Consider the following 16,384-nt stretch of genomic DNA (forward strand, 5'->3'; position numbering starts at 1 on the left):
ACTTAAATTGCTCGTTAATCAATTCAAACCGGAAATGTTAATAGATAAATCTCACACTAGGTTAAATTTTGAGCCTTTGTAATTACTAAAAGTCAACTGGGGATAAACTTATGGTGTTCTAATTTAGTTGTTTTGGGCTAAGACTAATATTACTTGCAATCGTTATGCTATGGACCTGTGTCCAGCATGCATGCTGAACACGGTAACGGTGTCGTTAATGACACCGTTCCCTTTCACTTTTTTTTTTTAATTTTATTTTTTATTTCAGACCACTTTGTTATAGCAGTATATGTTCATAATTTTATCACTATATGTTCATAATTGTAAGTTCATAATGTTAGAGCTCTGTGTTCATAATTGCATAACTGTACATTCATAATTCAATTACTGTAACTCATAATTTTCGAAACTCTATGTTCACAATTTTAGAGCTCTGTGTTCATAATTTTATCACTATATGTTCATAATTGTAAGTTCATAATGTCAGAGCTCTGTGTTCATAATTTCATAACTTACATTCATAATTCCATAACTGTACATTCATAATTGCATAACTGTACGTTCATAATGCCACAAACGAATAACGCCGTTAACGCCTTTAACGGCAAGACAAAATCAAATTTTTTTTTTTTAACTGAAAGACTGCATTTTTCCTTAAAACGACGTCGTTTTGGACTGGTGTCCACAATGCATTGTGGACACGAGTCCACAGCATAATTTGCGTATTACTTGGGTGTGTCTCTTGTATGTCCACTTCCAAGCTGCGTCAAGTTCCATCAACTTCGATCAAACTGAGCTCGAACGGCTTGGGAGCCTGCTAACTCTAACCGTAACCAACTGTTTCTCTCTGTCTTTTTTCAATGTTCTAAAACGGGATTCTGTCATAGGTAGAAACCAGTTTGTTTATAATTGCATTTTTGATTATCTATTGGTCGCCTGCAGTGATTAAGTATTCTCTCTTAGTCCAATTTTCAAACACTCGGCATGCATTCTACATTGATGTTAGTGGTGAAAGGAGCATCAAGGATAACGCTTCCTTCCGGCGATTATCCAAGAAATCTGTTCCAATGGGCGAGCGGAGAAACTGCAACCATACCAGCCGACAACCCACCTTTCCAACTGCAAGAAGGTGATTGGATGTATTCTTGAACAACAGGGCATGCGCAGGTAATCCCTCGCGTGTTTGCTTTCCCTCCATCATATCTTTAATATTAGATCACCTTTATAGCGCACAAATAATACAACTTCAAAGTGGAAAATTCTCTGTATACATAGGACCATAATACAGCTCCTTCTTTTATCATCTTTTGTTTATTAGGTTTTTGTTTTGCTTAATCATTAATTCTTGAATTGATAGCCTGGGGAGTTAAATCAGTGAATATATGACATCAATCTGCCACCATAACAAGACGTCAATAATTCACTATCTTCAATTCTTCATCTTGCATTCTCTAACAGGAACAAAAAATCTTTTGAGACTAGTAGAACTAATATTTTGTAAACCAATGAATTTAATTTTATGCAGAGGCAATCATGAATCTTTGAATAGAGGGAATATGCCTTTCACTCCTTCTTATGAAATATCTCACACATATATGCTATAAAATATAAATACTGGTGTCTTGGAAGGAGAAGAGATATATCAAGCATAAACACTTTCTTGAATTTCTTGTGTTATCCAAAATATGGATAACAATCAAAATGAATTGATTCTGTTCAGTTTCTTCTTCGTCTGTCTACTTGTCTTCCAAAATGCTCTTGTTTATACCTCCGCACTGTCTGAACCCAAAGTCTGTAATTTACACTCAGTTTTGAATTCGTCAATTCTTAACAACGCTTCGGCTTCACTAATGTTTCTTTCTCGATCATTTTTCACAAAAAAAAAACAGGTTTACATTGTGTATATGGGAGCGAGGCATCATGATGATGTAGACCTCATCACTTCTACTCACCATGATATGCTAGCTACAGTCCTCGGAAGGTGCTTTAGTTTTGTTGCATTATATTCTACAAAGTTATATATATCCTCTGTTCGTTCTTGCTAATTTTAGAAACCTATTTGGCAATGCTTTTCTACACCTGATGCAGCAAAGAAGCAGCAACAGATTCAATGATTTACAGCTACAGGCATGGATTTTCTGGTTTTGCAGCCCTGATGACCAAGTCCCATGCTCAAACCTTTCAAGGTAATATATAAATATATATATGCTTTTCAAGATCTGAGAAATGGGATTGAAGAGCTTGTGGAATCGGCTCAATTAAGTACTTGACTTTTTGTTTCTTCTCCTAAAAATTACAATTTTTTGTAGACTTACCTGGCGTTGTTAAAGTCATTCCTAATTCTTTCTACAAGTTGCGAAATACCAGGAGTTGGGATTATCTTGGTCTATCCTTGAACTCTGCCACCAATCTCCTGCACGATACTAAGATGGGTGACGGTACCATTGTTGCTGTTTTAGATACAGGTGCACTCCTTGTACTCATATTTTCTTTTTTTACAGTCTTAAGTCAAACTAGTCTAGTTAATCTTAGAATGTATACCTGCAGGAGTGACACCAGAGAATGAAGCCTATAATGATAGAGGACTAGGGCCAATTCCTTCAAAGTGGAAGGGCTACTGTCAGTCTGGAGAGCAGTTCGATCCCAAGAAGCATTGCAATAGAAAACTAATTGGAGCTCGCTACTTCATTGATGGCTTCCTGGCTGAGAACGGACAGCCTGGAAATGTTACAGGCGTTGATGACTACATCTCCCCCAGGGACATTGATGGGCATGGCACTCACACTTCTAGTACTGCTGTTGGTTCACTCGTATCAAATGTGAGCTACAAAGGACTGGCATTAGGAACATTTAGGGGTGGTGCACCTCGTGCAAGGCTTGCTTTTTACAAGGTCGGGTGGGAAGGTGGCGCATTCAATGCTGCCGATGCTCTCAAGGCCTTTGATGAAGCCATTCATGACGGAGTTGATGTTATATCTGCTTCCTTTGGGCCAGATGTGCCTTTAAGTGCTGAAGTAGACCCTAACGATCCGCTCCACTTTGGTTCTTTTCATGCTGTTGCACATGGGATCACTGTTGTTGCTGCAGGAGGGAACGAAGGGCCTGCTGCTCAAACTGTGTCTGGTGCGGATCCATGGATTTTAACAGTTGCTGCTAATACACCTGATAGAGACTTCCCTACCCCAATCACTCTAGGAAATGGTCAAACCTTCATGGTAATTAAATTATCTGATCTCCATATATATTTAAGAGTTAATTCCACCAGATGTCCCTTGTCTTTGGTGGCAATTCCAAATTTAGTCTCAGACTACGGTTTTTGCCATTTAACATCCCAGACGATTATTATATTATAAATCATGTAGTAATAATTCAGACAAGATTGTTGTATGTAGGGTCAATCGTTGTTCACAGGGAAAGACACAGGCGTTGTCGACTTGGTTTTTCTCCCAGACCAGTATGATACTTCAATTCCTAGTACTGCACTGTATGTATTGCAATCCTAGCTTGATCGAGGTTATGTCAATATTTCTCTTCTTTTTGCATTATATTGTGTAGGTTTTGTGAAACTCTATCAACAAATGATACATGGATAGCTGGAAAAGTGGTGTTGTGTTTTACTGGAAAGCATGGCTTAGATATTGATGTAGCAGGCATTGTAGCGAAATCTCGGGCTATTGTGAGTGAAGTTGGTGGTGTGGGAATTATTGTGTCACAGAAGCCATTTACAGCACTGGATGTAGTATATCTTGATGATTTTCCAAGTGTACAAGTTGATTACGAGGTTGGAACTAAAATACTCCTCTACACTGGCACTACAAGGTAAATGCATATTTAGTATTTTATTTTTTTTTTAAAAAAAGCTTTTATAATTATCATAATTTCCCTGAATATTTAATTTAAAGCATGACTAGTGAAACCATAATGTGTTCAGTATTCCAAAGGTGCGGCTAAGTCCATCCAAAACTCATATTGGTAAGCCAATCTCTAGCGTCATAGCAAAATACTCATCGCGCGGCCCTTATACTATATCCCCTTCTATACTTAAGGTATCGTTTACATATTTACTATTGCACTGCACTCACATACACATGGAAGTTCAAGTTAATTTCTTAGACTCATACATCAACATGACATTTTGATTTTGTAATAATTTAATTTGCAGCCTGACGTAGCAGCTCCAGGAACAAATATATTAGCAGCATATATTCCTAATGGGATTGTGCAAAGTTTTTTTAAGTTTGAAAGCGGAACATCTATGGCAACACCACATGTGGCAGGAATAGTTGCACTGCTCAAAGCTGCCCACCCAGATTGGTCTCCAACTGCTATAAAATCTGCAATTGTTACAACAGGTTTGTTACAAGTCCTATTTTCATAAGTAAATGATAATCTTATTTTATTTTTTTTAAAAAAAATCAATTCTTTCAAGTATATATGAATTATGTGTTTAATTTGCAGCATGGACAACTGATCCATCTTCTGGAGAACCTATTTTTAGCGAAGGAGAGACCATTACTAAGTTGGCAGATGCATTTGACTATGGGGGAGGGATCATAAACCCCAACAAAGCAACATCTCCTGGCCTCATCTATGACATGACCACATCAGATTATCTTCAGTGTCTTTGTGCCATGGGATATAAGAGCACGGCCATTACTATAATTGCTGGAAAAACTACATCTTGCAATAAAGGGCTTTCCATTTTGGATGTGAACTTTCCTTCCATAACCATACCAAATCTAAAAGGATCGGTTACTGTCACTAGAATTGTGACAAATGTTGGATCTGTAAATTCTAAATACAAAGTTATGGTTGAACCTCCAAATGGAATAGCTGTAACTGTAAAGCCAACTTCACTAAACTTTAGTTCCAATGTCAAGAAGGCCTCCTACACTGTAACAATTTCCACAAGTTATCGCTTCAACACGGGATACTATTTTGGGAGCTTAACTTGGAATGATGGGGTGCATAACGTGAGAATTCCTATCTCTGTCAAGACTATGCATTGAGAATCTTATGGTGATATGATGCTTGTTTCAAGAATATATAAAATAAAGTTAAGTTATTTAATTTGTAGACCATGTAGCTCACGTGTTAGCATGGGCAACTGGTTCTTCTTCTATCCTTGCATTGTGAATATCTGTGCGACCAGCCTCTATTTTCCACTTGGTTGATTATTAATGCATTCAGTTATATGTGACCAAAAAAAAAAAGTTAAGGTATTTGTAAACCATGTCATTAATGTTGAACTGCATACATAAATTGATGAGGCAATCAAGAACCAGCATCACTAGTTTTCGCTTATATATGAACAAATTAAAAAAGCAAAGCAATTTTGCTCAGCTCATTTTTCCATCCAGTTGCCCTAGCTTGGTTTTTATTTTAATTTCCATTATTATATATTCTTAATCAACAACTCATCATCAAAACCTCGTACAAGTGGTGGTTAATTATAGTGTTCATGTTGTCATGTATTGATTGGAGTAGGACATAATTCAAGCAGGCCAGCAGGGCAATGATGTATTTTGGGAAGTGGCCATCTTCTCCATCATTATCAAATTAAACAATAATGTATATATGTGGGACTGCAAATATAATGGATCTATCTCAACTTCTTCCATTCAAATTAAAGTAATTCCACACTACCACCCTTAGCTTCTTCTTTTTAGATCAAAGGGAGGCCGGGGTAGACCCAACACTATACTACTGCATCCTAGCTTCTTTGTCCCTTTGCAATAATGTATTTCGAGAGGCCGGGACTTTTGACGAATCTCCTGATCAATCAGGTCTTTATGCTTTAGGGACTAACTGATTCTAAAGTAAAGCCTAAATCTCCTGATCAATCAGGTCAACTTAATCTTCACTGCCGGAACGCCAAAGATATGGTTAGCCACAAGTCACCATACTCAAATGATTTTCCAACAGTTACCTTAGAAACAGATTGTTGATGTTTGAAGGTTAGATTATAGAATTTGGATGATTCTTCTTAATTAGCTTAGAACATTAGAACAATCAATGCTTTGAATATCTCTCTCTTGTAAAATGTTAACTTCACAACTTTCAAACATTGGGTGACGAAGGATACCCCGTGACTATCGGAAGACATGTATGAGGTAAACCTTTTACTGTGATCATAGCCGGTAAAGAACTAAAAAAAGATAAATTAATTTGACCAACTGGACTAATATTGCTCTAAATTCATTTAAAAACCAGTTTGTATTACAATAGCAATTTAAAATTAGCCGGATCACCGGCATCGCTGAGAGAAGGTGATTGGGTGTATTCTTGAACCAGAAACATGCGCAGGCAATCCCGCCATCATGAATTCGACACCTGTTACTTTAAGATAATCCACAACAGAAGAATATAATAATATAATGTACTCTACTTCAATCCTCCTTAAACTTGTCTGCTTCAAATTTTCAATCACCTTTTTAAGGTGGGAACTTTTGTGGATACACAGCAAAGCTCCTTTTTTTCCCATCATTTTGTTTATTTGCTGTTTATTATCTTTAATTGTTGGTCTGTAGAGTTAAATCAGTGAATATAATACTTTAATTTTCTGATTGCCATATTTTTCTTGACCGCAACATAACTGTATATATGAGTATGACATCACCTTGTCTCATAGCAAGACGTCAGTAATTCGATCACTGTCTTCAATTCTTCAACAGCAATAAAAAATCATTTGACCAGTGGCACTACATACTACTTTGTAAACCAACGTTTTTTATGCAGAGGCAATCATGAAGCTTTGAAGAGAGGGAATGCCTTTCAATAATGTTATTTTAGTGACAATAGCGTTATTCCATTGAAATCAGCCACTTCAATAACGTAAGATATTTAATTTCAATAGTATTATTAACAATAATGTTGCTTTTGTCTGACTAATATTTTCACCCGTGCGATGCACATAATGAATTTATTATAATATTTTAAAAATATTTGAATTGATATACAATTATATAAATTATAACATCCAACATTATATAGTGCAATTAAAGAATTGAGTTGTATCGACTGTATGTTTTAATGTTATCATAGCTTGAATGGTCTGGCCATTTCCTTTTGTTTGGATCAATTTGGATATCGACTATTGTTTGGATGGTCTGGCCATTTCCTTTTTCATTTGAATCAATTTGGTGATCATTTTTAATTTTTAATCAAGTATTAATATTCATTTTCTTTTTCAATTGGCCTAATTTCCGTGCAATTTTTATTCTCAGTCAATTATTATTTTTTAATACATATTAATTTGTTAATTATTAATAACATATTTATTTTTAATATTTCCAGTCAATTATTAATAACAGATACCTTTTCCAATATAATTTACTTATACTATAGTTAATTCCGTTTTCTTTTCGAAATAGTTAATATGGAGATCTTTTTTAATTTTCAGACAATTATTAATACGGAGTATTTATTTTCTTTTTCAATTGGCCTAATTTTCGTGTCATTTATATTCTCAGTCAATTATTTTTTGCAATACATATCAATTAGTTAAATATTAATAACATATTCTTTTTTTTTTTAAATATTTTTAGTCAAATATAAATAATAGATTCATTTTCCAATTTACATATAGTATTGTTTGGACGGTCTGCCATTCCATTTTTCATTTTGGTTGATTGTGATAATTTTTAATTTCAGTCAATTATTAATATTCACTTCATCTTTCAATTGACCTAATTTACGTCCAATTTTTATTCTTAGTCAATTATTATTTTTAAATACATATCAATTAGTCAATTAGTTAATTATTAATAACACATTCTTTTTTAAATATTTCTTGTAAATTATTAGTAACAAAATACTTTACCAATTTATATATACTATTGTTTGGGCGGTCTTACCAATTATTATTATTTTTTATTTTTTTGTATTTGAGTCACTTTGGAATCATTATTAATTTTCAACCCATTATTAATATTCATTTCCTATTTCAGTTGACCTAAATTCCGTGCCCTTTTTATTCTCATTTAATAATTATTTTTTGTAATATTCTTTTTTAAACTATAATTTCACATATGAACATAGTGTGAATAAACAAATAAAACAAATGCATATTCAAAGTGATGTAAAATCATGCAATCTTACAATCTAAACAAAATACACAAATTTTATATGAAAACTAACTAGTGACGGAGCCACAATGGAGGCAGTGGGGTCAGCTGCCCCCCCCCCCCCCCCCCCCCCCCCCCCCTCAGCTCTTTCTCTTAATATATATATATATATATATATATATATATATATATATATATATATATATATATATACACACACACACACACACATGTATAGTCACTAAGTAGTTTAGTTGCTCAGTTAGTTGAGCTTTGAATTTGACATTAAAATGTCATGGGTTCTCAAACCCTATCCTTAGCAATTTTGAATACTGTTATTGTGTGTATTCTTTTATTTATTAAAATCAAAGTATTTATGAATATAATGTCTTTTCTATTCAAACTATTTTATCTAATCGATTATGTTTTATATTTTGCCATAAATATTTTTATAACATTTCAATGTGTTTTTTAAATTTCACCATACCCAAGTATAGTTTTGGCTTTGACCTTAACTATCATGTAATCTATCATAAATATTGTATTATAATTTATAATGTATTTGAACCATATTATAGGTGTTTGATATTTTATCATTGACAATTCTAAAATCATTTCAAGTCTGCCCCCACTCACGTCATTTTCTGGCTCCGCCACTGAAACTAACTAATATCTAATGAATTGGAAAAAGAATTTTGTGGAAATTTTCCATTTTCCCGTTTTAAATACATATTAATATATTACAAAATTTTATATGAAAAATTCCAACTCAGTTCTAATATGTTAGTTAATTTTCATATAAACTTTTACCTCGACTAAGGCTCGAACTAATAATCCTCCAAATGGAAATCCAACCCAGGTACCATTAGACCACATAGTCCTAGTCCATTAGATATTAATTAATTTGTCTCAAATCATATCTTTTTTTCCGTCATAAATAATTAATCTATAAATGTAATAATAAAATTACGCACCTTAACCGAGTTGTTGATTTTGACAATATCAAAGGCTATGATTAATCCGCAAGTTTCACAATAGAAATTCTATTCTATTACATACATTTCTTATTGAATAACATTTTTATTCATTCAAAATCTATTCAGTGAACTAACATGATGTAAATCTCTAAAAAATCCTTTATGTGCATAAAGGAATTCATTTGGTTGCTTCCAAATAGTAATCAAGACTAATGTTTAATTAGCTCATTAGTGGAGCGTGCCCTCTATGATTGAGGATATTAGCAACGTAACATTCTCTTCATACAATGTATTATTTTGATACACTCGACATTAATTAAACTGACTGTTTACTTTATTAAAGTGCAGTGGTTGATTTCAATGGATTACCACAACTCCTCCGATCCATTATTGCTGTCCCACATTATTTGATCATGATCGAACAAGGCGGCCATCAAATTGTTGACTGTTGCATGAGGTTGAACACCGTACCATGAATAACCATTAACCAATGCTCATACCTTATAATGAGTTATATATGAATTGAAGACTGGAAATTGAAAGCCAAGCTACGGCAAATGGAAGAATTTGCAAAATTGCTTATAGCTTTTTCACTCACAAGAGAAAATTTAAATACATGCACAATAGTCTATACAATGCAAATAACTTAATGCTTATTTATTCTTAAAACAATCTTAACAAGCACCAATTTAAGATTCTTAATACTTAGTCTTGACAGATATAGGAATTCTCACATTATGCACCCCATCATTCCAAATTAAGCTCCCAAAATAGAATCCTGTGTTGAAACCATGGCACGTTGAAATTGTTACGTTGAAGGAGATCTTCTTCACATTAGGACTGAAGTTTAGTGTACTTGGCTTTACAACAACAATTATTCCTTTTGGAGGTTCAACCATAACTTTGTATGTAGAATTTTCAGGTCCAACATTTGTCACAGTTCTTGTGAGAGTGATTGGGCGTTTTAAATCTGGTATGGTTATCGAAGGAAAGTTCACATCCAAAATGGAAAAGCCCTTGTGGCAAGATGTGGTTTGTCCTGCAATTATACTAATGGCTTTGCTGCTATATCCCATGGCACAAAGACAGTTAACATAATCTGTTGTGCTCATATCATAAACGAGGCCGGGTTTTCTTGCTCTATTAGGATTTATGATCCCTCCCCCATAGTCAAATGCATCTGCCAACTTACTAATTGTCTCTCCTTCATTAAATATAGGTTCTCCAGACGATCGGTCAGTTGTCCATGCTACAAATTAAACACATAATGCATATATAGTTCGAAGGATTTAAAGGAAAATATATAAAAGGAATAAGATAATCATTTACTTATGAAAATGTAGGAGTTGTAGCAAACCTGTTGTGACAATTGCAGATTTTATAACAGCTGGAGACCAATCTGGGTGGGCAGCTTTGAGTAGTGCAACTATTCCTGCCACATGTGGTGTTGCCATAGATGTTCCGCTGATAAAGTTATACGTACTAATTCGCACAGCAGGATCACTAGGAATATATGCTGCTAATATATTTGTTCCTGGTGCCGCTATATCTGGCTACAAATTATTGCAATTTCAAAAGGTTATGCCAATGTTGAGTTTGGGAAACTTGAACTTCCTTGAGGGAGCAAAATAGTACATACCTTAAGTATTGCTGGGGCTATAGTATAAGGGCCGCGTGATGAATACTTTGCTATAACACTGGATAGTGGCTTACCGATCCGAGTTTTGGATGGACTTAACTGCACCTTCGGATTTCTAAACTTATAGTTTCATTAGTCACATACATATATTAAATATTCAAGGGAAAATTTTATGGTAATTATAAAATTATTTTGACTACCTAATATGCATATACCTTGTGGAGCGGGCGTAAAGAAGTATCTTAGTTCCAACCTCGTAATCAACTTGTACACTAGGGAAATCATCATTGTATGCATCTAGTGCTGTAAATGACTTCTGTGACACAATAATTCCCGAACCACCAAGTTCTCTCACAACGGCTCGAGCTTCCCCTACAATGCCAGCTACATCAAGATCTAAGCCATGCTTTCCAGTAAAACACAACACCACTATTCCATCTAACGCATGAGTATCATTTGGAGATATAATTTCTGGAGTTAGTTTGTCACAAAACCTACAGAACACAAAAACAGAATTGACATATAACGTAATACTGCAGGTTATTTGCAATACAGTGCAGTATTAGGAATTATCATACACTACTATTTTTGGGTCAGTAGGGTATAAGTTTACAACGCCTGTGTCTTTCCCTGTGAACAACGATTGACCCTACATAAAGAAAAGCAATCTTGTATTATTATTTAAAATAGTAGAGTTTTTGTAATTGATAATATAATACTAAGATAATTTACCATCAAGGTTTGACCATTTCCTAGTGTGATTGGGGTAGGGAATTCTCTGTCAGGTGTAGTAGCAGCAACTGTTAAAATCCATGGATCCGCACCAGACACGGTTTGAGCAGCAGGCCCTTCGTTCCCTCCTGCAGCAACAACAGTGATCCCATGTGCAACAGCATGAAAAGAACCAAAGTGGAGTGAATCGTTAGGGTCTACTTCAGCACTTAAAGGCACATTTGCCCCAAAAGAAGCAGATATAACATCAACTCCGTCATGAATGGCTTCATCAAAGGCCTTGAGAGTATCAGCACCCATGATGATGCCACCTTCCCACCCGATCTTGTAAATAGCGAGCCTTGCACGAGGTGCACCACCCCTAAATGTTCCAAATGCCAGTCCTTTGTAGCTCACATTTGACACGAGTGAACCAACTGCAGTACTAGAAGTGTGTGTTCCATGCCCCTTAATGTCCCTGGGAGAGATGTAGTCAGCAATTCCTGTAAAATTTCCAGGCTGTCCTATCTCAGCCAGGAACCCATCAACGAAGTACCGAGCTCCAATTAGTTTTCTATTGCAATGCTTCTTCGGATCGAACTGCTCTCCAGACTCACAGTAGCCCTTCCACTTTGAAGGAATTGGCCCTAGTCCTCTATCATTGTAGGCTTCATTCTCTGGTGTCACTCCTGCAGGTATACATACATTCTAAGATTAACTAGACTAGTTTGACTTAAGACTGTAAAAAAAAAATGAATACAAGGAGTGCACCTGTATCCAAAACAGCAACAATGGTACCGTCACCCATCTTAGTATCGTGCAGGAGATTGGTGGCAGAGTTCAAGGATAGGCCAAGATAATCCCAACTCCTGGTAGTTCGCAACTTGTACAAGGAATTAGGAATGACTTTAACAACGCCAGGTAAGTCTACAAAAATTGTAATTTTTAGGAGAAGAAACAAAAAGTCAAGTACTTGAGCCGATTCCACAAGCTCTTCAATCCCATTTCTCAGATCTTGAAAACCATATATATATATATATATTACCTTGAAAGGTTTGAGCATGGGACTTGGTCATCATGGCTGCAAAACCAGAAAATCCATGCCTGTAGCTGTAAATCATTGAATCTGCTGCTGCTTCTTTGCTGCATCAGTTGTAGAAAAGCATTGCCAAATAGGTTTCTAAAATTAGCAAGAACAAACAGAGGATATATATAACTTTGTAGAATATAATGCAACAAACTGAAGCACCTTCCGAGGACTGTAGCTAGCATATCATGGTGAGTAGAAGTGATGAGGTCTACATCATCATGCTGCCTCGCTCCCATATACACAATGTAAACCTGTTTTTAGTGAAAAATGAGAAAGAAACATCAGTGAAGCCGAAGCATTGTTCAAAATTGACCAATTCAAAACTGAGTGTAAATTACAGACTTTGGGTTCAGACAATGCCGAGGTATGGACAAGAGCATTTTGGAAGACAAGTAGACAGCCGAAGAAGAAACTGAACAGAATCAATTCATTTTGATTCTTATCCATATTTTGGATAACACAAGAAATTCAAGAAAGTGTTTATGCTTGATATATCTCTTCTCCTTCCAAGACACTAGTATTTATAGCATATATGTGTGTGATATTCAATAGGAAGGAGTGACAGGCATATTCCCTCTCTTCAAACATTCATGATTGCCTCTGCATAAAAATTAGGAAAATACTTGTGGTGTACTCTCAACTTGTATTCCCTCTCACATGTGACACTTTTCTGTGGACCCACATGTTGAAAATAATCAATTCTGATTTGTCACCTCAAGGAGTAGAATTTGGGAGTTCATGTAATAGAACTCTAAAAATTATTGGATTACAAAATACTAGTACAGTGCTACTAGTCAAAAGTTTTTTTGTTCCTGTTGGAGAATGCATGCCGAGTGTTTGAAAATTGGACTAAGAGAGAAGACTTAATCACTGCAAGCGACCAATAGATAATCAAACATGCAATTATGAACAAATTGGTTTCTACCTCTAACAGAGTCCCGTTTTAGAACATTGAAAGAAGACAGAGAGAAACAGTTGGTTACGGTTAGAGTTGGAGGTTGGGAGTGTGGATGAGCGTAGCAGGCTCCCAAGCCATTCCAGCTCAGTTTGATCCAAGTTGGAACAAAATCAAAGTTGATGGAACTTGACGCAGCTTGGAAGTGGACATATCAAGAGACACACCCAAGTAATATTATTCTTAGCCCAAAACAACCAAATTAGAACATCATACAAGGTAATTTTTGCCGAGTTAGTAACTACAAATGTTCAAAATTCGACCTATTGAGAGAGCTATCTGTTAACATTCTGGGTTTGAACGGGATAATGAGCAATTTATGTTTGTTTGTCTCGTTATACTCATTTTCTGATTAAGATCATAAAGCAAGCTTCACTCATAGTGCACTTTAGATAATGATTGCGAATTTTTTTCTAAATCAAATAATACCATTTGAAAGAGGAGCGAAGAGGGTGTTCGATTTTCGTTTTAAAAGAGTAATATTTTATAAAATCTCACATAATTTATAATTGTGAGGGGACGTGATTTCTTAGATGTTACCAAAAATAAACTTTAAAACAAAGATTAAAAATCATGCATTCTCTATAATGTCGACTCCACACTCTCTTGAAACAAGCAAAGGAATATGAATATATGATATATTGATATTACAAGATTATGTGAGATAACTTAAATCAAATGTCCTCTGAAAAGCATCTAGGGCTATAAGTTTGTAACTCTATTGATATATTATATTACGGGAGTGAATATCGTGTGAAAAGTAGATCAAAAGGTGTTGAATAGTAAATGGTTAATCACAAAAGAGTTAATAACTAAAAGGGTGAAAAATTACCAATTTGATCATCAACTATCATTCTTAATCGTCTAATTAAACTTCAACTATAAAAACGTAACCGTACTCAATTTAATACTCTGTATAGTATCAATTAAGATTCTATCCATAATCGGTTAAATTTAAGAGTAAAAATGTAATGAAATGGGAGAAGAAGGAATATAATGAAATGAAATCTTTTAGTTTATCAAAGTGCATGGCAGCTGGTTTCAATGAATAACCAAAACTCCACCATTATTGCAAAGTGACAAAGAAGGATGTATTATTAGTATAGGTCTGTATAGTGTTGGGTCTACCCTCCCTTTGATCGGAAAAAAGGAAGGGTGCTAATTACTTTGAATGGAATTGAAGAAGTTGAGATAGATCCATTATATTTGCAGTCCCACTGCACGTACATTTTTGTTTAATTTGATGATGGAGAAGATGGCCACTTCCCAAAATACATTATTGCCCTGCTGCTTGTGTCCTATTCCAATCAATGCATGAAAACGTTAAAATTAGGATGGACACTATAAGTAACCACCACTCGTACGAGGTTTTGATGATGAGTTGTTGATTAAGAATATAACAATGGAAATTAAAATAAAAACCAAGCTATGGCAACTGGAAGAATGAGCTGAGCATAATTGCTTTGCTTTTTTGTTCATATATAAGCGAAAACTAGTGATACTGGTTCTTGATTGCCGCAATCTATGTATGCGGTAGTTTGCCCGCATGGACAGCTCAGTTAGTCATAGGAGTGAAGTTTGAGAAGAATGTATGCAGTAGTTCAACATTATGAAAACATTAAAGACATGATTTACAAATAACTTAACTTTATTTTATATATTCTTGAAACAAGCATCGTATCACCATAAGATTCTCAATACATAGTCTTGACAGAGATAGAAATTCTCACGTTATGCACTCCATCATTCCAAGTTAAGCTCCCAAAATAGTATCCTGTGTTGAAGTGATAGCTTGTGGAAATTGTTCAGTGATAGGCCTTCTTGAAATTGGAACTAAAATTTAGTGTAGTTGGTTTCACAGTTACAGCTATTCCTTTTAGAGGTTCAACCATAACTTTGTGTTTAAAATTTACAGATCCAACATTCGTCACAATTCGTCAATTCTAGTGAGGGTAACTGGATCCTTTTAGATTTGGTACAGTTATGGAAGGAAAGTTGACATCCAAAAGGGAAATATCCATATTGCAAGATGTAGTCTTTCCGGCAATATATCCCATGGCACAAAAATACTGAAGATAATCTGATGTGGTCATGTCACAGATGAGGCCAAGAGATGTTACTTTGTTGGGGTTTATGATCCCTCCCCCATAATCAAATGCATTGCCAACTTAGTAAGTACTTAGCTTGAACCGAATCTTGAAATGAAAAACTACGTACCCTGAATGGTTTGAGCTTGGGACTTGGTCATCATGGCTGCAAAACCGGAAAATCCATGCCTGTAGCTGTAAATCATTGAATTTGCTGCTGCTTCTCGGCTGTAGAAATCCATTATATTGTCAAATAAGTTTCTAAAATTAGCAAGAGAAAATTTTAATTTTGGTCACATTATTATAGGTGCATTGTTAATTTCAACATTTGACTTTTAAAAGTGTCAATTTAGTACCTTGACTATGTAATTTTTGTCAATTTTGGTCACTCCGGCCAAATTGACGGTCAAATTTGGCCGGAAAAATTTAATCCAACATTTAGTCTAGAAAGGATTAAAAGACGATTTTGCCCCTCAGATTATAGACTAAATGTTTGATTAAATTTTTTTCGGCCAAATTTGACCGTCAATTCAGCCGGAGTGACCAAAATTGACAAAAATTACATAGTCAAGGTACTAAATTAACACTTTTGAAAGTCAGATGCTGAAATTAACAATACTCCTATAATCATGTGACCAAAATTGAAATTTTCTCAAATTAGCAAGAACGAACAGAGGATATATTAATTTTCAAAAGCTTGATATCTAAAATGTAAATATACAAATTTTAATTTTATTTTAAAATTCAATTTAATTTGCTACTTGGTAGTACGCTACTACTTGAATGGATTTATAGTATATTAAAAATGAACATTCATTATATTAATACTAAATATTTATTTGTAGTTCACCTTATAATA

The 16,384-nt window shown here is 34.8% G+C and overlaps 2 protein-coding genes across 2 annotated transcripts; one reads left to right on the top strand and one right to left on the bottom strand.

Annotated features, from left to right (window-relative positions):
* The first annotated feature begins 1,625 nt into the window (after positions 1 to 1,625).
* LOC109188914 (subtilisin-like protease SBT3.10) lies at positions 1,626 to 5,222 on the top strand. The gene is made up of 10 exons (XM_019339567.1): positions 1,626 to 1,790; positions 1,890 to 1,981; positions 2,089 to 2,186; positions 2,310 to 2,465; positions 2,548 to 3,215; positions 3,393 to 3,454; positions 3,556 to 3,819; positions 3,932 to 4,046; positions 4,163 to 4,352; positions 4,459 to 5,222. Exons 1-10 carry the CDS (start codon positions 1,686 to 1,688, stop codon positions 5,007 to 5,009), a joined length of 2,301 nt encoding a protein of 766 aa, XP_019195112.1. The 5' UTR covers positions 1,626 to 1,685; the 3' UTR covers positions 5,010 to 5,222.
* Positions 5,223 to 9,674: 4,452 nt separating this feature from the next.
* On the bottom strand, positions 9,675 to 12,985 carry LOC109188904 (subtilisin-like protease SBT3.5). The gene is made up of 10 exons (XM_019339555.1): positions 12,826 to 12,985; positions 12,643 to 12,734; positions 12,439 to 12,536; positions 12,165 to 12,320; positions 11,415 to 12,082; positions 11,261 to 11,331; positions 10,898 to 11,176; positions 10,683 to 10,797; positions 10,401 to 10,596; positions 9,675 to 10,292 (listed from the first exon to the last, which is right to left on the bottom strand). The coding sequence occupies exons 1-10, from the start codon at positions 12,928 to 12,930 to the stop codon at positions 9,742 to 9,744; spliced, it is 2,331 nt and encodes a 776-aa protein (XP_019195100.1). The 5' UTR covers positions 12,931 to 12,985; the 3' UTR covers positions 9,675 to 9,741.
* Positions 12,986 to 16,384: the final 3,399 nt, after the last annotated feature.

Source organism: Ipomoea nil, unplaced genomic scaffold (assembly GCF_001879475.1).
Source record: "Ipomoea nil cultivar Tokyo-kokei standard unplaced genomic scaffold, Asagao_1.1 scaffold1509, whole genome shotgun sequence".
Taxonomy (NCBI): Eukaryota; Viridiplantae; Streptophyta; class Magnoliopsida; order Solanales; family Convolvulaceae; genus Ipomoea; species Ipomoea nil.